The 20529-nt window shown below is 44.6% G+C and overlaps 1 protein-coding gene across 2 annotated transcripts; it reads right to left on the bottom strand.

Annotated features, from left to right (window-relative positions):
• Positions 1 to 351: 351 nt before the first annotated feature.
• Positions 352 to 19739, bottom strand: LOC105191641 (mucin-2). Of its 2 annotated transcripts, XM_011155175.3 has the most exons (4): positions 19572 to 19739; positions 2496 to 2650; positions 1245 to 2326; positions 352 to 1115 (listed from the first exon to the last, which is right to left on the bottom strand). In XM_011155175.3, exons 1-4 carry the CDS (start codon positions 19572 to 19574, stop codon positions 391 to 393), a joined length of 1965 nt encoding a protein of 654 aa, XP_011153477.2. In that variant the 5' UTR covers positions 19575 to 19739; the 3' UTR covers positions 352 to 390. The 2 variants fall into 2 exon arrangements, with proteins under 2 accessions (XP_011153477.2, XP_011153476.2); XM_011155174.3 differs by having other exon boundaries at positions 352 to 2326.
• Between the last annotated feature and the right edge of the window lie 790 nt (positions 19740 to 20529).

Below are 20529 nucleotides of genomic sequence, written 5' to 3' on the forward strand. Positions count from 1 at the left end.
GAAGAATGTAAGAACTCGTGATTGCGTGATTGTGGCTGCTGTAAATAAATGTCAACTAACGTATGCAGACTTCGCGTTACTTCGTGCTCAGGCAAGGAGGTAGGTACACAAGTGGTATTTTTCTAAAAACCTTTATTTCTTTCCCACACTCACGCGCTAAACACATGTAAAAGGACGCTCGCGTCGCTGTGAGTCCTCGTGACGTGTGGCGAAGATCGGTCGGTATACATAAAAAAGGCGATAGTCTAAGCGTCCAGCGAGCGACTCGGCGCTCGTCGTCGGCTCTTAAATAATAATCCTCACTAATGTTAATATTACACGTACTAATATTTAAGAATTGCGATGTTGCTGATTTGTAAGGCACATCGGCTCAGCCGCGTCACCGAACGCTCATCGCTTGCGAGTCTCGAAGACAATATCGGGGATCGGGTATTGGTAACCTCCGAAAGGTCTCGGTGTCGTGGGCGGCAAAGTCGGAGGTGGCGCCTGGCCTCCTGTCGGTGATGACGGAGTGGGGGTGCTGGGTGTGATGGAGATAAGGGGCGTAGGTGGCGGTGGAGCTGACACCGTGGAGTAAGTTGATCTCGGTTTTTCCGGTGGAAGATAAGTAGACGCCCGATATCTATGCGTGGTGGTTCTAGGCGTAGTGGTAGTGGTGGTAGTGATGATGTCTGGTGGTATATAGGAGGAGCCGGGAGTGGAGGAGAACGGTGGCACATAAGAAGAACCCTGTGTGGACGATGATGGCTTATACGGTGTGGTAATTTTGGTTACGATTCTAGGTGTAGTAGTGGTACGTTTTGGTGGTACATAGGTGGAGCCGGGAGTGGAGGAGAACGGTGGCACATAAGAAGAACCCTGTGTGGACGATGATGGCTTATACGGTGTGGTAATTTTGGTTACGATTCTAGGTGTAGTAGTGGTACGTTTTGGTGGTACATAGGTGGAGCCGGGAGTGGAGGAGAACGGTGGCACATAAGAAGAACCCTGTGTGGACGATGATGGCTTGTACGGTGTGGTAATTTTGGTTACGATCCTAGGTGTAGTAGTGGTACGTTTTGGTGGTACATAGGTGGAGCCGGGAGTGGAGGAGAACGGTGGCACATAAGAAGAACCCTGTGTGGACGATGATGGCTTATACGGTGTGGTAATTTTGGTTACGATCCTAGGTGTAGTAGTGGTACGTTTTGGTGGTACATAGGTGGAGCCGGGAGTGGAGGAGAACGGTGGCACATAAGAAGAACCCTGTGTGGACGATGATGGGGTGTACCTGGTAGTCGTGTACCTAGTGGTTGGTGTTGTGTATTTTGTAGTGGACGTCCTAGTATATGTGGTAGAAGATGGAGTACGAGGTGGTAGGTAGGTCGATGGTGGAGTAGTGCGCGGTGGAACGTAACTGGATGGTTGCGTGAATGGAGTATATCTGGTGGTGCGAGGTGTCACGGGCGGTATATACCTTGTAGTAGGTTGAATCACTGGTGGCGTGTACCTTGTGGTACGTTGTGTCACAGGTGGTATGTACCTCGTAGTAGGTTGAGTCACTGGCAGTGTGTACTTCGTGGTATATTGTGTCACGGGTGGTATGTACCTCGTAGTAGGTTGAGTCACAGGCGGTATGTACCTTGTAGTGAATCGCGTTGGAGGTTGAGGAGATGGCGGCACATAAGGAGGACGTGTCGGAGGCTGAGGTGGAGGTGGCGGTGGGGTTCTAGGAGGCTGGGGTGGCGGAGGGATATAAGGTGGTATAGTTTTATACGTATACGGAGGTAGCGTTGTTGTTGTAGGAGCTAACGTAAAAGGAGTTTTTGGTGGCGGAGTTCGCGGAGGTGGCGTTCGCGGCGGCGGAGTTCGTGGTGGTGTCAGCGTCGGCACTCTTCTTGGCAGTGTAAACGAATTGTCCGGAATTAAATAAATGTATCCTTCATCCTTTGGTGTAGTTCGTGTCGAAGGTGTAGTTGTTGGTATCGTAAACGTAATTTTAGGGGTTGTATCAGGGTATCCGATTGGCACCGTCGGAGTTGTTTTGGTTGGTGTCGTAAACGTAATTTTAGGGGTTGTATCAGGATATCCGGTCGGCACCGTCGGAGTTGTTTTGGTTGGTATCGTAAACGTAATTTTAGGGGTTGTACGAGGGTATCCGATTGGCACCGTCGGAGTTGTTTTGGTTGGTATCGTAAACGTAATTTTAGGGGTTGTACGAGGGTATCCGATCGGCACCGTCGGAGTTGTTTTGGTTGGTGTCGTAAACGTAATTTTAGGAGTTATACGAGAGTATCCATTGATTACTGTCGGTGGCCTGACTGTCACTATATTCGTCCGTGACCCCCTGTGAATGTAATCATATCTTACGAACGCGATCGAATTATGCAGAAATTGATCGGTTACAAAAAATTTTCTCCGCAAGTGGTAATTTTTCTTTTCTCGAACAATTTTAATCAGAATACTAGTATTTAAAACGGTTCTAAAATACCTTCAAAATGTTTAATCACACTTACGAAGGGGGTATAGTGAAAGGTTTCGATGGTCTGTCATAGACGTAACCCTGGAATTGAGGGCTGTTCTCTATGGCACGTTTACTTCTCTCAGGACTCGTGTCCGCGCGACACGTAGAGAGCACGGCCACCAGAAAGACCGCCCACAGCAACTTCCACTGAAACAATCACAAATCTCGATTTAATTTATCAGTTTTGAACATCAAGTCGTTGGACACTATAATATGCATCGTTGATCGCCTTCATTGCAACGTGTACACATTATGTTAAACGCGTATCAGCGCGTTAACATAACATAATTGATACCATCATAAATATTTTCGATGCGACCCTAATTAAGTCAACAACAGATATAATTAATATACCGATACACGTGCTCAATATCGCGATATGTTCGTCAATTTCCAGCATGAAACATAAATACTCGATCACAAAGATGATACGCGACGCGTGAAAGCATCAAAACAATCGGCAAATAGGGCTGCGTCATCATCCATTGATAATGTTTGTTTATATCACGTGTCGGCTTTTTACGATGCGTCATGTTATGATTGAGATGTGCATGTAGAATCGCTATCTTTCTCGTTGCATGTCCGCAAGGAGCGAAATAAATTCTAGTCCTCATTAATCTTCCGCCGATCGCATCAGAAGAGTTACACTAATTATCGCGTATATATATATATATATATATATATCTCTCTCTCTCTCTCTCTCAGATACCAGCATATTTTTTAATCGAACTGTTAACTAATCAAGCCAATTTTTTATTTCCAAATGTGAATCCACAAGTGTGAATCCCCGAATTAGGAAAATTAATTTTGCAAATTATTAATTTAATAATAAGCATAAATTAATTATCCAAGTAATCAGTATAATTAACCGATAGTTAATTAATAAATAATTAATTCAATTAATTTATATTAATCTAATACAAATGAATCTTAATTAACTACGTCAAAATAGGAGATAAAACCTCGTCTCTATTGCGCATATGCTTTTTTTAACTTATAGCGTACATTGACCATGAACGTATCCGAAAGATATCACGATGGAGGGTGAAGTCCCGACGCGAAGGATGCTGCAACGAGTGATCACCTGCAGCTATAAGGTAAAGAGAGAGAAGGTAGCCTGTACATCGTTGCATCGTTAGCTCCTTCATTGGTTCTTCGAGACTGACGGAACTTGCAGAACCGACATGGAAGTAAAATTTCGACTCGGGCCATCTTCTTCCCCCGCTCCCTTCACCCCTCGCAACAATTAGCCGAAGCACTCGCGTACGCGATCGGAGACGATCTTCGATTGCCTCCGTGGGATAATCTCACGCTTCACCCACGGTGGTCTTACATAACGCGTCTCGGCCACGAGGCGCTATGTAACGCGCCGATGATCGTGAAAGGTTCGCAAGCGCGGACTGTAGTATATCGTCGTTTCATTGATCAACCGACGTTTCACCACGCGAATATTGCGTATTTACCATAATGCTGTCTTCTTTTTTGCCGGGGGATGAATGAGGGAGCTTAAAATCTCGCACCAGAAGACGAGACAATTGCTGCTAATCGTTACCTGGGTAATTTTTTTGTGTCCTTACTGCTCGCACGATTCATTTGACGAATTTGATATTCAGACTCACATGGTTTGATATTTGAATCTTCATATCTGCTATCTACTGATATTTCTGATGTCATTATGTGACTCGAGAACACTTATCATTATTTTATCATATATTTCCTCGGTCGATTTTAGCGCTTGTGATTGGAGAGAGTACGTGAGAGATCGAAGGCCACGCTGCTGGTCGAGAGCGCACCTATCGTCCTGCATCTGCGAGCAGGTGCACCGCGGTCTCGTTAGCGTGCAGGTATGTTTAGAGGAAAGCCTGAAAGTCAAGCGTGGCTTCTGGCCGGCGAATTAAATCGCCGTAACCGTTCGCGGCGGCGTCTTTGCGCGACGAATGACGGTTCGGTCTCGGAGGAACGTCCGGCGACCTTTAGCTGTATAATTTATATGGAAGGATGGCAGAGCCTGTGCGCGCCTTACGGGGGAAAGATAGCCTCTCCCGGCGTATCTTGTTGGTGTGCGCGAAAGGTTTCTGCTGTATAAGTGCCGGAGAGTCTTTGATTCGCGAGAGACGCGATACAGATCGTCGGGTTCGCGCTGAGAGTTCGCGCGTCTCCGAATTCCGAATCTGACTTTGATTCGTTGGCAGTCGACTCTCTCCTCGATCGAAATTTCAACGTCCGCCATTTTTTCCGCGATACATGATGATATTTTACAATAAATTTGAAAGAGATTCATCAAACTCGTCGAGAAAGAGATCATATCTTTTGTTACGTTTACTTTATAACGCTTGTTATTCGTCGGGAAAGAAGCAACTTGGAATGCTTCCTCGTCGCTTCTTTTCTCGATCGTGATTATGTGAATTAAGTTAAAACACCTGAAGATGTCTTCAGGCGTCTTAACGAACATTCTTGCGGCACGAAAATACACTGGCGCGGCTGGCCGGGCTCGAATTTAACATTGACTTTCGCGCATCGTTTGCTCGGTGCCTTTCTAATTGCCGTGCAATTACGGAACGTAGCTAACGTTAATTAGCGTCGTGACGTGTGATCTCAATACCGCATGTGTTACCGTATTTACACCGCGCTCATATACGCGCGTCGTAAAATGTAAATTGCAAGACTGGCGAGTGTCAAAAGCGCAAAAATCGCTGAAAATTGCTTATCCGCGAATCGCCCGAAGGCTCGTGACAAAAGCGACGCGAGGCACAACGACGACGTGTGACCGTGCAAAATGGCAGCAGACACGCATAGACATGAGAAAAAAGAAATTCAACTCGAAGATGAAGGAAAAAGGGAGACATAGTCGACGCGCGAAATCGACAATGAGTCTGAGTTTCTCTAATGCGCGGTTGCGATTTGTCGTTTCGCAATTGGCGAGGAAGTTTATTACGTTGCTGAAGCAGATATTAGCGTCATGGGGATACATTGTATCGGCTGGTTTCTGCAGCTCGTCTCGAGTGCGTATCCGCGGTGTATCATCCGAGTCGATCGATTATGTCCATCAACTCGTCACTATCCCACCTCTGGCCTTTGTGACTGGACTGGTGCCTGTGTTTGCTTTGGATTCCTCTCCCAACGTGTCATTGCGAGGAACCCCATTGTGCGAGCAACAAGAAATTCGCTCGCGGCGACGTAATAATCGCAGGCATTCAACGGTCACGCCGTTTTGTCGGATGAGTCAATGGCGCAGCCATTTCACATTCTCGCGGATGGATTATCGCGCTTTACGAAAGATTATCCACCGAGGAGTTCAAAGCACTCCCGAAGAGGCCCGCTGGCCCAATTTTATGTCTTCATATTTCAAGAGGTCGCGTCACTTAAAGTCACCTAATACTCATGAATCGTGTCTCGAGTCTCTCGCTCAAACTGAATACGACGCATCATCATACTCGAAGCGGACTTATGAGATGAATCTGTAATTATGATATACGGAAAAAGTTTCACGGTAAAAGTTACTATGGCGTTTTGCAACCAAAGAACATGCCGATCTTCTGCCTTCGATGTCTTCCGGTTTCATTAGAAGGTACCTACAAGCATAATGAAATCTTCTAAAACGGAGCGCGTACAAAAATCTACAGACATAGCTTTTATTTTTTAATCAATGTAATAAGTTGTATATTTCGTCCAAGTAGCACACTGAGAAAATATTATTTATGTACACGACGCAAGCAGAAAAACTGATAAGAATAGGACTTATTTGAATCATAAATTATATTAATTATAGTCCTTAATGTGTGACATTTACACGTTTGCTTTTAGTTGAAAAAAATCCGAAATCACTTATCACACAATCCACTACGATGTTGGCAACATTAACTCTATCGACAATTTATTCTCTTTCTCTCTCTCTCCTGCGCGCACCACTGAGAAACGCGATTGAATCGAAAACAATTTATACGAGAGAAGCCACGGTATGCTCTCCGTGTAGAGAGGCGAACTCAAGTATTTCTCTCGCGGTCTGAAAGCCTCTCGTTCGCAAATGACTCACCGCAAGCTCGCGAGACGGGAACGCAGATCGATCAAGAGTGATCTAGGAGACATCCGTGCAGAATGCCGTTATTATGTAAAGGCGAGGGTTGTGTAGGAAGTGTCCAATAATAGCGGTACTGGTTTTATTGAGGCCACCGTGCGAGTTCACTTCGCTTCGCGTCTCTATCGGAAAATTACGCGAGTCCCGCACGGTTATGTAAAGGGACATTCTTGCGAGGCGAACGCCGCGACAAAGAAGCGGCACATGAGATTTAGTGAGAAAGACGGCAGCGAACGTGACCCGGCGCGACCACCCCTGCCGGGGTGGCGGAGTGTCTTTGACGGAATCTGTGACGGGATTTATTTGCGAACCGCTCACCGTCGACATGAATAATCATTTCCTTTCCTTGCGACTCCTCTTCTCGCGCGGCCTCCGCAGGAGGCTCGAATGCAACAGAGCCACTTTGTTCGTTTGAATCTAATTTTTCAAGGATCTCGGCAAATATGTGAGCGCTTGCTGCTTTCAATATGGTTCGAACGTTTGTTCGAGGTGCAAAGAGAGGACTCGTTTTTATTGATTCTCAGGAGTTAAGTTGTGTGCCGAAGTGCGTGGAAAAAGTATTAAAATTATCTTGAAGTAGAAGCTTAGGTACGACGTTTGACTTTTACTCTTCAGGTTTTTCCTTCTTTTCTTTTCTTGATTTAATTTTTCTTTCGCTTCAATTCTTTTCGATTCAAACATTAATTAGCATTCAGTGGAAGCGAGCGCTTCGCGATTCTTCAGGATTCATGGAGGATTTAAAAGTTTCCTCGAGAGGATGAAATTCCTATTGCCGACGATCTCGTAATAGACGCTTTCTTTCGCTGAATTTACTCACTTCAGGATTGTCGACAAAGTATAACGAGCACTGCTTTGAATATACATTCAGCACACGATTGATCAATTTCGTATTTATACCTCACTTTGAGAAGTTAAATACTTTCCTTCCGATTGCAATTAACTCATCCTTGGGAAGGTCAGGGTGGTGGGAGAGCGCGAACTTGTCGAATTTCGAAAGCTCGTTGCACGAGACGCTTGCACGCTTTACGCAAGCGATCGTCTCGTTGGACCGACAAGTAGGACAATTACTAGAGCATGTTGCAACTGCAAACACCTCGACTTGCATACGCGCCCGGCGCGCCTGCTCGCACTATTCTGTTTATTTAACGCCGCGCGAACGCGCGTGCGAATGAAGTACAAACAATCGATCACTCTCGCGAAGCATCTTTTGAGCATCTCATTTACATTCGGAGAAAGCGAGAGACCCCGAGTGATGGGATGCTAGCTGATAAGTGCGAGATGGACCGGCCGGCGGCGTTTTTCTCAGCTGAGAATCAAGTCGACGGGGAAAAACGCGCGCGCGAGCGTGCGCATCTTGCGCAAGCATCAGCCCAACGTTGAAATTTCTAATCATGCGAATGTCGTTAATGGACAGAACACGCGGAAGACGCGTCGATGAGCGCTTGATAAAATCGCCTATAATCGCCCACTGCTTTCGAGCGTATCTCGTCGCGTCGGGAAAATTGCGCGCGGATAAATGAGCGGGTACGCGGATATATGGAGGACGCCGTTTTAGTGAAAAATGATTCCGTTATAATCGGCAGCGTGCCATATAATATGACTGGGACCTGTTTCTGAGATACAAGCGCTTGAGACTGTAATCACCCAGTGAAGTGTTAAAGTGTTAGTGATAATAATCTTGTTTGCGTGTTGCCACTAGCGCTTTTCTGTTGGAACAAACGTGGTGGTAGGTGCCGAGAATGTTCACTAACTGAAATCTACTATTAAATAATTAAAATTGCAGCTAAAATTCAAAGAATTCAAATCGCTAACAAAATAGAAAAATCGAAGTTGCTGTGTCGAACTATTAGAAAATTAAAATTATTATTCAAATCACAGTTGTAATATTTAAAGGAAAATTGCTAGCAAAACTGTATCATGTTTCTCTTAGCAGGAAAAATTTAAGGTAAACTTTAATAAGGCTTCACAGGAATTTAACTTTCGAAATAAGGTTTCCCTAGATAAAATTATCTATTGTGTTCTCTCAGTGAATTTCGATGCCTCGATGAGCCGCGATTCGAGTCTCATCTGAGGAAGTACATATATCCCTTTATGGCTTTCGGGAAAGGAAACATTTACGCTAGACATTCACCCAGATCGACTCCCGTCGGGTTTATGCAAATTATATGAACTCCGCTATGAAATAAATGTCAAGGACCAGTGAATTCGTCGCGTAAACAAGCGTCGCTTGCCATTAATATTTCGGATGACATTCATGAGCGGCGGCGTGTAGCAACGAAGCGTTTCTCGGTGACGTTAACGTCGCCGATCGGTAGTCAGACCGTATATTTTGTAATATCGGATTATATTGAACCAGTGCTACACCATTAATAAACGCGTTACTCATCCATGGAATATTAATCGCGAAAAAGGCGCGGTATTAAAAGGGGGACTCGATGAAGTTAATGAACATCGTCGCATAACGCCGTATGGCCGTTTGTAACAGGTGGCTCGTGAAGTTGTCTCATTAGTATTCGTCCCTAACGCAAGGCGGATTATGAAAATAGGTAACGTAACGAACGACTGCAGCGTGCAATAAAACAAGAAGGAAACAACACGAGGGAAAAAGAATCCGGCGAAATTAATATTCGCGCTAAGCGCACTTCGCGCGGCTGCAAGTTGCAGTCGAGTGATTGCCATTGTGCATTTTTCGTCGCGTTTTCCTACACGGAGAAAGATTTCCTTCTCTAATCAGACTCGCGAGATTTCGTCAGAGCAAAAGCAGGTGCTATAGTTCGCGAATTGACAGCCAAACCACGAGATCCGCGGTCGCGAAAACCATGCGAGTTCGTGTTGCACTTTCAGCGAACGCGGCCGCCGCGGAGAAAGCAATCCGTCGCGTTCGATTTTAACGCTCTTGACGGACGTTCTTAGCAAAACAGGCTTAATCAGCGTGAGGTGCGTGCGCGTTCGATGGGTGAGCGGCCGGGTCAACCATATAAGGTGCAAATATAATTCCTTACGTAATACGTGCGAAACGTTCGCGGTTACGTGTTTGGCGCTATTAAAGCGCGACGCGAGTCTCTCTAACACGCGCACGCACTTTCTAATTGTCTCGCTCTACAATGATAGCGCTGGCCACGATGCCTACTGATTATGTTTTTTTTTGTCGAGATGAAGAGATGAAGAGTAAGTGAAAATATCACGAATTTAACAGCGACTAGTAGTAACATTGTATCGATGTTATAATCTCTCAACATAAATGCAACACGACATATATTGCATGTAATGGTTATATAGTTTTGAATAAGAAATTATGTATGTAGCGTAATTGTGTATGATTGATGTTTATCGGGCTTGAGTCGCGATAACGAAACGAAAATATCACAAACACAAAAGACAAAAGAATGAATCAAATTTTATCCTTATCTTGATATAACTTTCCGACAAAAATTTTAATAATTTTATTATTTGTAATTTCTTAACTTTTTTTTGGCACCCGGATTATGTTCGTAACTGTTATTAATTTTTAGATAAATTTTATATAGACTCTTTTCTGTTCTATCGTAATTTTGGCATCGAAGAAGATTCGAAACGTACATGAGAGAATAAATATATTTCTTGTCAAAATATTAAATTTCTATTCGGCCAACAGCGCTGGTTCAACTACTCGTCTCCACATTTTACTTGTTTTAAATAATTTTTTCAATGCGACTCTCTTTTGTTTTATCGGTAAGAGGAAACATAACGCGATGATAGGGGCGGGATAATGTTTTACATTATTTATTATCATGCTAGTCAGGCATAAGAAAAGAATGGAAAGTCTAATTGCAGCGGCTCTGCTTATCGCATTCGCGACCTACGCTACTCTCCGTTCTCGCGAAGTCACGTCTCTATCGTGAAAGAATAAAGCGGGAAGAGTAAAGAGCCATTGTCGAGCGCTGACAAAAGTCTCGGTCGTGTGTTGTGCGGCGTTTTCGCTGTTTAACATGCAGTGGTGCTGCTTTCCAGCGCTGCGTGTCGCTTGGAAAACTCGTGTGTCTTCGCTTTTCAACGCCGTGACATTTCTCTGTGCGTGCAGCCGCGCGTGCTTGTTACGTTATCCGCGAGAAAACGCGTCAACGTATCCATTCATTCTAATTAACGGCCGTATGATGGAAAAAAACGTCACTTTCCCCCTCGTATAATTTTATCGCGAAGCTGCAGGAGACTGATCACAAGTCGCATTCGAATTGAACTGACAGGTTGATCTTAAATCGCACGCTACACCACACAAAGTTTCTCGTTTATAAACGTTTAAAAAATAAAGTTTGAAAGCCGGCAACAAATTAAATATGAATAGAGCGAATCGCGATTATATAAATTCTATACCGCGACAGTCGATCGCTGATTTTTATCGTAACCAAGTCGTGGAGGCTGACCATAAACGGGACTCGAGTTGAATTAATAGGTCGAATTTGAATTAAATATTATCGCACAAACGTAATTCCACGTTTATGAACGTATAAAAAAGTTCGGAACCCGGCAGCAAATTAAATTTGAATGACGAATCGCGACTATATATATAAATTCTACCGCGATCGCCGACCGCTGATTTTTATCGTGACGAAGTCGTGGAGGCTGACTATAAATGGAATTCGAGTTGAATTAATGGGTTAAATTTAAACCGAAAGATACGGCATACCAAGCGCGACTCCGCACTTACGGAAGGGTATTTATCATCATTACGTGTTAGAAGAAACTGAAATCGGACGAAAATGAAACTTGAATGACGAATCGCGATGAAATTTCGCCGTCGATTTCCATGACTCGCGACTGGAGGCTACCTCGCGTTATCCTCGAGGCTCCCCGAAACGCTCCTCTGATTAATGACCCGGACGGCAGCCGGTAAGAACATTGCGGGGATTCGCTCCACGGCTTTGCGTGGGACAACGGCATGTATAATTAAGAAGAGGTTGCCGCGCATCCAGGCGAATTCGTATCGCCAAAAAGGTAGAAGTTTGCGACGCGGCGCGCGCGTCCGATGATGGGCCGCATTATAATTAATTGCATTGCTCAATCGTGCCCGACGACCTCGCGATCCTGTGCGGTCCTGTCTCACGGGACGAGGAGGGGGGACGTGACACTGGCAAGTGGGAGAAGAGGAGTAGAGAGAAAAAGGACAGGCCGGGTATTTATCATTATTACGAAAGGACGTAGGCTCATCTTGAAATTTACTGTCCAATTTGGCCCCGCGCGCAGCGCGCGGTTGCATAATCGAAATACCGCGCGGACGCGCGTCCGATCGATCGGCGAATGCGAATACGAATGCGAATGCGAAACGAACGAAGCGGACGGTGGCCGATAAACGACGCTGCGGGAGACGGTCGTCAGCATTGCCGTAGCGCTTATGTCAGCGGTCACGTCGTGCCTTCTCCAGCGTGCGTGTGAATTGTGAGTCACGCGTGAATTATGAGGAAGATGGGGTCGCGGGGGACCTTAATCTCGTATTTCGGGGGCTGTCAATGTATTTTGATACTGATAGATAGCAGTCGGCGTGACGAGAGCTCATCGCTTTCTACGTCGCGTAACGCTGCTTTGCATCTCTTTCGTAAGGATCGTATCGCACGTGCCAGAATACTACATTACGCGTCTCGATAGCGTCTCGGACTGTCGGTTCCTTCCTCTCATTCAAATCGCCACGTAAAAGTAACAGTTATGTCATCGGCTGGGTGACTGGTCTTTTCGGTATTCTCTATGTGGTTCGTCTCGAGCCGAGGGTGAACGCGTGCGTTCCTCAGCCGTTGTCTTCGAGATCGTCACGTTGCACTGAGAGAAGACGTATCAACAAATAAAAGATGTTTATTGACGAAAGATGATTAATAACATATTTACTCATACTGCTAGATATATTTTAAACCTGCGAAACTATTTTTCTCAAGTGAGAAGACACGCTTTTTCTTAAACCTTCCCCGTGAAAAAGCACGTAGAGTTCAGTAATTTAGAGTAAGGAATTAAAGCGATATTAGATTAAAAAGCATTAAGTAAATATACGTTATGCGTTAAATTTTTCATTCCTGTAGAAAATAAATTTTTTATTCTTTTTCTCGATTTCTCTTTCAGTGTGCAGTTAACCAAACAAGTCCATACATGGCGCCTTGCGAGATGCCGAATTTCTTCCATCTGTGCCGTTTATCACACAGCAAAAAAGCGGCGTGGAATAGCGCGTGAAAAGAACGCGATTGCAATACGATAATATACGACGAAGTTTCGCAAGCCTGGGGAGCATCGGTGTCATTGGACGACCCAAATATTTCCGAAGCGCCGAAAGTCGTTGAGAGTTTGATTTCGAAATTCCATCGATAATTCTTCCCCCTACCCCGTTTCTTGCCAATTTTTACACTGTTAATGATACAAGTCTCTCCCGGTGGAGTTCCTCTGAGCGTGAAAATTTCGACGATAGTCTCGGATTTTGCGGAATTTCTGTTGCGCAACGTGCAACAATCCACTTTTGTAATTTGGAAGATACGTGCTGGCCTTCAAGGTCGTCTCGCGGCAACCTCGAGGAAAAGGATTCGTGGCGGACTCCTTCAACGGCGATCGATAAATTCCGACGGTATTCGATTAAATGAGACACCGCGAGTTTTATCGGCCATTTCTCCTGACAACTTGCGAACTAACAAAGTCTAATATATCGATCGACTACGCGCGATCGGAGGCTTGCGCGGCGCGTTTGCGTAAGATGCTTTGGTACCGCACGAACGTGCGCACATTAGCGAGGATGTTAAAAGCGCATTTACTTATAAATCGTCGTGAGACGCGAGGTTACATCGGGACTTCTGTCGCCTGCTTGTTTAGCCTGCCGTCGAAATAATAGCGGCATTTCTATGTTAACACGTTGTTTAGCATCGTAAGGATACGAGGTGCCGAGTCGTAAATTCGGTCGTGTCATTGATTTCGAAATCGCGTCGCCCCGTTTGGCCCCGCCGGGTCTCAAGGATTTTTATTAACTTGTACGATTATTTCTCGGCGGTTTATCCATCGAGACGATCAATCGCGTAATCCCTGCAAAGATGGTATTAGCCTCATTACAGTGTAACAATTATTATTAATTAATAAACTGACGTAAGCTCTCGTAACAATTGGATCTTACACGTAACACACCGAAGGAAAAAATATCTAAAAGACGAAAGTATATCTATTCGATGTTATTTATACTAATATACATATTTTTACATTGAGAAAAAAGTATTTTGAAACGAAAAGATTATACATCCTCGAGAACGCAATTATTTATTCTATTTAAATAAAAGAGGGAGGGACAGGATTGAATTTAAATAAATATGTTATTACCACCGATCGAACAATATTTATTTTTTATTTTTCTCTCGGTGTAGATAATTTTATTCTTTAAAGGAAATTCGTCGTTAGAGATGAAGAGTTTTCAAGTTTTCGAGTTAGAAACTCGCTTTCAAATTAATTGCGAACTTCATAGTAATATTTGAGTGCTTCTATCCACGATGGAGTCAGAGAACGACGAGACTCTGTTACGGTGATGATTGATAAAATGTTATCTTGCAAATGCAAACCGAAGAAGATTATCGTTGAAAAAGCACGTTAGAGCACGCGAATCGAATTATGAAATCCCGATACCGTGTTCATCCATTCGTGTGTTCATAATTCGTGTCAGCCCCGATGGGGCGATGATCGAAGACAAATCGTTTTACGATGGCGACCAAACGCGCGACGCCGAATCGAGTCTCCGCGGACGTGACTAGGCCTGACAATTCATCATCCTGTCGACGAGCCTCAATCCTGGGGATCAAAGAAGGAATCCTCCATCTCGCAGGATCTGCGCGATTTGTTTGCGTAACGCGCTAGGCACATGCTTCTGTAGCAATTACGACATTTTTGTGACCCGCCAACGACACGTAGTCATTGACATTAGACACATCGAACGGGCGCCAGGCGCGCGGCGGGAAGATTGGTGAAAGTAACGATTGTGTGTTGCGAGGCGGCCAATTAATATCGTATTAACACCGCGGTCGATTAAGCGTTACAATTTCATGCAGACACGCAGCGAGCAATCCATTAGCGCCGCCACTTATTCGTTGCGGCTTAATTCTCCGTAATTGAATTCAATTTTAATAATGTACGTTTTAACGTGCAATTGATGTGTTTGAAACGACAGTGAAAATACCGCCACTCAGAATCGTTACTACTGAATTAATCGTTAACTAATTAATCGCCACTTGATTGATTAATCGTTACAATTTTATGCAAGCATCATGGCTACAATTTATTAACTCGATATTTTTCTAATTCCATGACGAATAGCTGTACGACGTTAACAATTTACGTTTCAGCATATTTCTTTTGCTATTTCAATTATATATAAATTTTGTAAATTACTTCAATACTATCTAAATATTTTTCTAACAAAAAAATGTAATAAAAAGGTTTCCTAAATAAAATGAAATTGTCCTGTAACTGTGAAACACGTCAGATTCACCTTTGAATTTCGAGTGAAAATGTTCACTCAATTCAATTCAGGCTGGAGAATTCATCCCGTATGAATAAGAAATCACTGGAATTCGAATGATTCATCTGTCACTTCACTTTTCGCGAGAAATTTCACCCCGAGCAATTTAGAGAGTTCTAAATCTTGTTTGTGAAAAAACAAAAAGAAAGAAACCGTGATATTTCATATAGCCATTGTAACACGACGTGTCGCATCGATCTTGATGCTTCTCGTAACGTGGAAACCTTTTGTGCGAGTCTCGATGCGCGTTTATATAGTTAATGGTTGGACACGCGCTTGCATTATCTCGCGTATTAAATGCTGATGAGTGCCGTGGATAAGTGCGCGACATGCTCGTACGGCATGTGGAATTGTGCCAATGACGTAGGGAGCACAAACATCCTTATTGCGCGTGTGTCTCTCCTTGGTGGTGGACTCGAGCCGAGGATCTCAATTACACATGTCCTGTCCGGGCATTGAAATCACCACGCGCGCGCGCGCGAGCGTGTGACAAAGGCGAGCGGGACGTTGAACGGACCCAGAAGTCCGCGGAATCGAGATCGTTGTCGGGATATCCGTGTTTCGTGTATTGATTCCGTTTGATCTGCATAAGGCGCGTCGGGACGTGAACCGGAGAGAGAGAGAGAGAGAGAGAGAGAGACTTGTATACTGAGAGAAAAGTGTTTGATACGTATATACGGAGGAGAGAAATCGGTTGAGTCATCGTGGCAATGAACGGACCGAGCGCGTTTTGATCGAAGAAAACAGAATGTTTGCTTCTTACAACCAAATTCAATTCAACCGTAATTGAAAAAATTGTAATTAGCAGAGTTGCTTTTCTAGTAAACGTTTTATTTATTTATTCATTTATTTGTACGGGAGTATCCATTAGTACATAAAATGAGTAAATCTGTGGATATCCTAATTGCAAATTATCGATATTTAAAAGAGATGCGCTATAATATTAGAGCACGAAAACAAATGTTTGGTTGGCAACAGAATTTTCCGATGAAATATGAACGATTCAGGAATTCCGGCGGACAAGGTTATCAACATTCGATCAAAATTGTCAAGATTTCTGCTGAACCTGAATAGAATTCTGGTATTTTCAATTGGAATTTCCGAATCGTTTATATTCCATCAGATAACTCGTTCACTCGACTGATTATTTTTCTCTATGCGATAATACACTTAAATATATGTCATTATTCTTTTGCTGAGAACAACAAGGAGGTGAGAACGACAATTGAGAATGGCCTCCGGAAATGACTGTAGTTTCAATGGGATGGACCGGTCTTTTTTCTCTCAGTCCACAGTCGCCTCGTTTGCGACCGAGCAGAAGATGCGGTTGTATGTTACGCCACGAGGACTCCTTGAGACTCCTAATGGCAATCGCGAATCGAGCAGTGTTCGATAGCATGCCATTTTTATGTTCAAACCGAACGCGACTGACCTTTGCCGGGCGAGGACTTCTTCGTTACACGATCGGCCGAGTGTTCTCGTTTTAATTTACGCATTTAGCAGGAATAGACGTTTCACTCACGAGTCCGCTGGAATCCGTCGTGACGAGTGGGAAGGGCTTACATAAACCGCTAATGAGCGAGCGCGATTTTTCTCTTCCACCCGCGATCACGACCGCGACGTCATCAGCTTGCATTAGAGTTAATTTACGAACCAGCCGATAGAGTTGCGAAATATATGTGTGTATCCAGCGGGAGAAGATCGATGCGTTTTGCACTTTCGTAGAAACGAGTCCTCGGCGATCGCGTTGCGGACGCGGAGAGGACGACAACGCACGCGAGCGTGGTAATTTTTGTGGAAGTAAATGTGAACGAGTCGGCGAACTTCTCGGCTCAATGCGAGAAGGGCTTCTTTAGAAATTTTATTCACCGAGACAATCCTGTGCAGAGAGGGAGGGAGGGAGAGAGAGAGAGAGAGAGAGAGAGAGAGAGAGAGAGAGAGAGAGAGAGAGAGAGAGAGAGAAAGAGAGAAAGAGAAAGACGCGTTCGTCGCGTATAGCGAGCTCTGAAATATTTGTTCGTGTACGATGACATGCGGTCAGTTAATTTCTGTAATATTCTAAAGATAACATGTTGTCATTACACGTTGAATAGATAAAACGCTCCACATAAGTGTGTGAGTAGAGGTTTAACGATATTGCCGTCGAGAATTGCAGAATAAAAAAGTCATGAATATCGAAATTCTTTAAATATTCAATTACAGAGAAATTTCGCGGACCAATAAGAAGATGGTGCTTGCGAATAAATTATTTCTGTTAGGGGATGACGACACGAAGTATCGTACGTATCGAGAAATCTTCAAGTTTTCGGAGAAGTAAGCTTTTAAGTTGAAACTATCTTGTATCTCCATATTGCTTTTCGCACTTAATTAAAAGAGAAAAAAAATAAAAGACCTGCGTAACTGATTTTCTGTTGTGTAAGAACTGGATAAAAACTTGGCTGTAGCGTAAAAGAACAGAAAAATTCCTGTAGGGAGTTTTCCCGATCAGTTATTCGTTCTCAATTATCTCGACTGAGTTTCGAAGGTTCAGACAAATGCTTTCCGTTGCGATAACAGAGATATCGTCATCGAGTTTCGCTTGGTCTCCGTTTTTGTTACACAGGAACGAAAAGAAAGTCGCCCGCGATAAGCAGCTTGCAACAGCGGTAACCAGATTTCTTTCTCGACTGGTCCTCTTCAAGATGAGTGGGAACTTTCTTGGGGGACTGGAGGGTCAGATTGCTGAAAAATCGTGTTTGTTTTTGACAATATTTTGCGATGAACTGAATAAATGTGCAGGAATGAAAATTTTAGATATATTTATACAATATGTGAAGAGTAGAAAAATTTTGTTTATTAACAAATACTCATATAAATATACGATATATATAGCTGAAATATACTCTCCTTTTTTTTCAAATTGTCGTCTTTACAGTAATATAATCTCGGCTCTCGGTGGTCCGATCAGAGTGAATTTTAACTAGAAATCTTAAGGAAGCTTATCATTATCCGGTGAAGCACTATAAAAAAAAATCGAACATGATTAACAAAATGACAGCTATTATTAGGAAAAAATTCAAATTTTTCACATCTTTTACAATAAAAAAATTAATATCTCGAAATGAAATATTTTGACGGAGTTGTCCATGGTTCATCACCTGAGAGCCACATGAACAAATATTATTTCTTTAAAATTTCAAATCGATACGAAGCTCAGTTTCGGAGAAATCACTGCAAAAAGTTGAACAATAAAATTTCGAGAGAAATGCGTTTAAAATTTAAGTGGACGTATATTCATATGAATATTTGTTAACAAACAAAATTGTTCTGCTCTTCATATGTTATATAAATATACCAAAAATTTTCATTCTTGCACATTTATTCAGTTCGTCACAAAATCATGATCAAAAACAAGCACGACTTTTCAGTACTCTGACCCTCCAGTCCCCTTAAGGGGATTCGGGAAACACGTGAGCGACGAGGCGGCTTCGAGGAGCGGCGACGATGACCCCTAACATTTGCACTGCAGCGCAGCGTGTCCGTGCGTCTGGTGATTTCCGCGAGAGCGTGCGCGCGGATTTACTTGCAAATAGCAGACGACGGGCGAAAAGACCACTTTTGTAGAAAGGAAAGCGCACACGAGCGCGACACTCGAAAATCGCAAGTGCGGGGGCGGCCGTGCACGCTCGTCGTTCTCGCGCGAGAGTGTGTGCGGAATAAATTATCGCCGGTGCACCGCAGCTGCATCTCCATCGCGTTTCGATACTTTCTACTGGATTCTTCGCGTTGTCGCGGCGCCTCGGAATCCCGACGCACAGAACGTTCTGCGGAAAAGTACATGTGTGCAAAGTACAAATACGGATCTTTACGAAACTAGGAGAAAAAAATGTTTGCGTCTCGTCAAGTTTTCCGAAGAGAAAAATCGGCATCGTCTACAGCTGACTCTCTCATTGAGCCTCGGTCGAGGAAATGAAAAGTCCGAGTTTTCACTTCGTACTTCAGAGCATGTCAGATTTCTTTTGTACTTTTAAGGGGACTTTAATTTAATGAGTGGACTTTAATTGAATGAGTGGACTGTTCGAAAATTGCGAGGAAACGGCGTTCGGCCAGATTTCCGTCGAGGAAAAATCGAGGGCACCACTTTGCTGTCGTTATATAATACGTTAAGTCGAGTTAGTCGTTAGCACCTTTCCGAGCGCGAAGCGTTGTCACATGTCACGTTACGGGGTTGTGTTTCTCACGGGGGTGCCCGGAGATCTCCGGCGGAGATCCGGAGTGCGCGCGGAGGCGCGAAGGTATGACCGTTCGGTTTTGTTTTCGCCGATTTTTCACCAGCTTGTTCACTGTGCATGTCTCACTTTTCCAAACACTCTCCGACGAGATGGAACCCTCCGCAACCCCCTTTCTCGCGCGTCGGATGCACCAAGCCCACCCTGATCCGATGCCTCCTCGCCCATTTCTTCGCTCTCACGTCACTTTGTCATTCACGATTCGTGCGATGCACTGCTACTTACCATGGCTCGATCGCCGCGCTAATCACTCTGATGAGGAAGTCCGAGAAAAAAAAAGAAAGAAGGTACAGAACGGACACTCTAAAACGGACACATGCCTCGCGCGGGAGAGCTCGAGCGTCCCGGGAGGTGATTTCTTCGTCTGCGGGCAACGTGGAGAGCATTTATAGGATTCACCTGATTGCCTGGTGGGGAGCGTTCGGTCCATGACGATTATCGCCAAGCGAGACGTACGGCGCGGGAGGATGCTGTAATTCTTCTTCTTCTTCTTCTTCTTCCACACATAAGCGCGGCCAGGTGGGGGTTGACGGCTTGGGAAGGCTCGAAGGGAGCGGGAGAGATCGCGACAGCGAGCGAGAAAGGTAGGAGGAGAAAAAGGCAGAGAAAGAGAGAGAGAGAGAGAGAGAGAGTGTGTGTGTGTATGTGTCTAAGAGAGAGAGAGAGAGAGAGAGAGAGAGAGAGAGAGGAAAAGAAACGAAGAAAGTGAGAGTGGGAATCTCTCGTCGCGCGAAGAAGGACGGAGCCATCCGCGGTATTCCATAGGTCCGGCGCGCGCGCGGCGGATGCTGAATGGCGATCGCGAAGGACTCCGTGTTCGTCCCTGATCCCGACGAACGTCCGGAGACGCTGATTTCAGGCGCGAGGCTCAAGGATACGGCGCGATCGAAAGGGAGAAGAACGCTTCTTCTGATGTCGCCCGGCTGCCCCGGCCGGTGCATAACGCGCGCTCGCGTAGGCGTGAATCGCGCGGGGTTCGACGGCGACTTGATGAACGGCGTCCCGTTGAAACGAGCTTACGGCGACACCGTGTTATCGGTGGAGAAGACGACAGGTGCTTGGGCCGGAGGATCTCGGAGGCGTGATGATTTATATCGCGTTACGACGGTCGGAGTAAAAGCTCGGCTGCCGGCGAGGCTGACTGATATCGAATAGCGCAATACGCAGCGTGTGACGTGACGCA

This window comes from Harpegnathos saltator, unplaced genomic scaffold, assembly GCF_003227715.2.
Source record: "Harpegnathos saltator strain DR-91 unplaced genomic scaffold, Hsal_v8.6 scaffold39, whole genome shotgun sequence".
Taxonomy (NCBI): domain Eukaryota; kingdom Metazoa; phylum Arthropoda; class Insecta; order Hymenoptera; family Formicidae; genus Harpegnathos; species Harpegnathos saltator.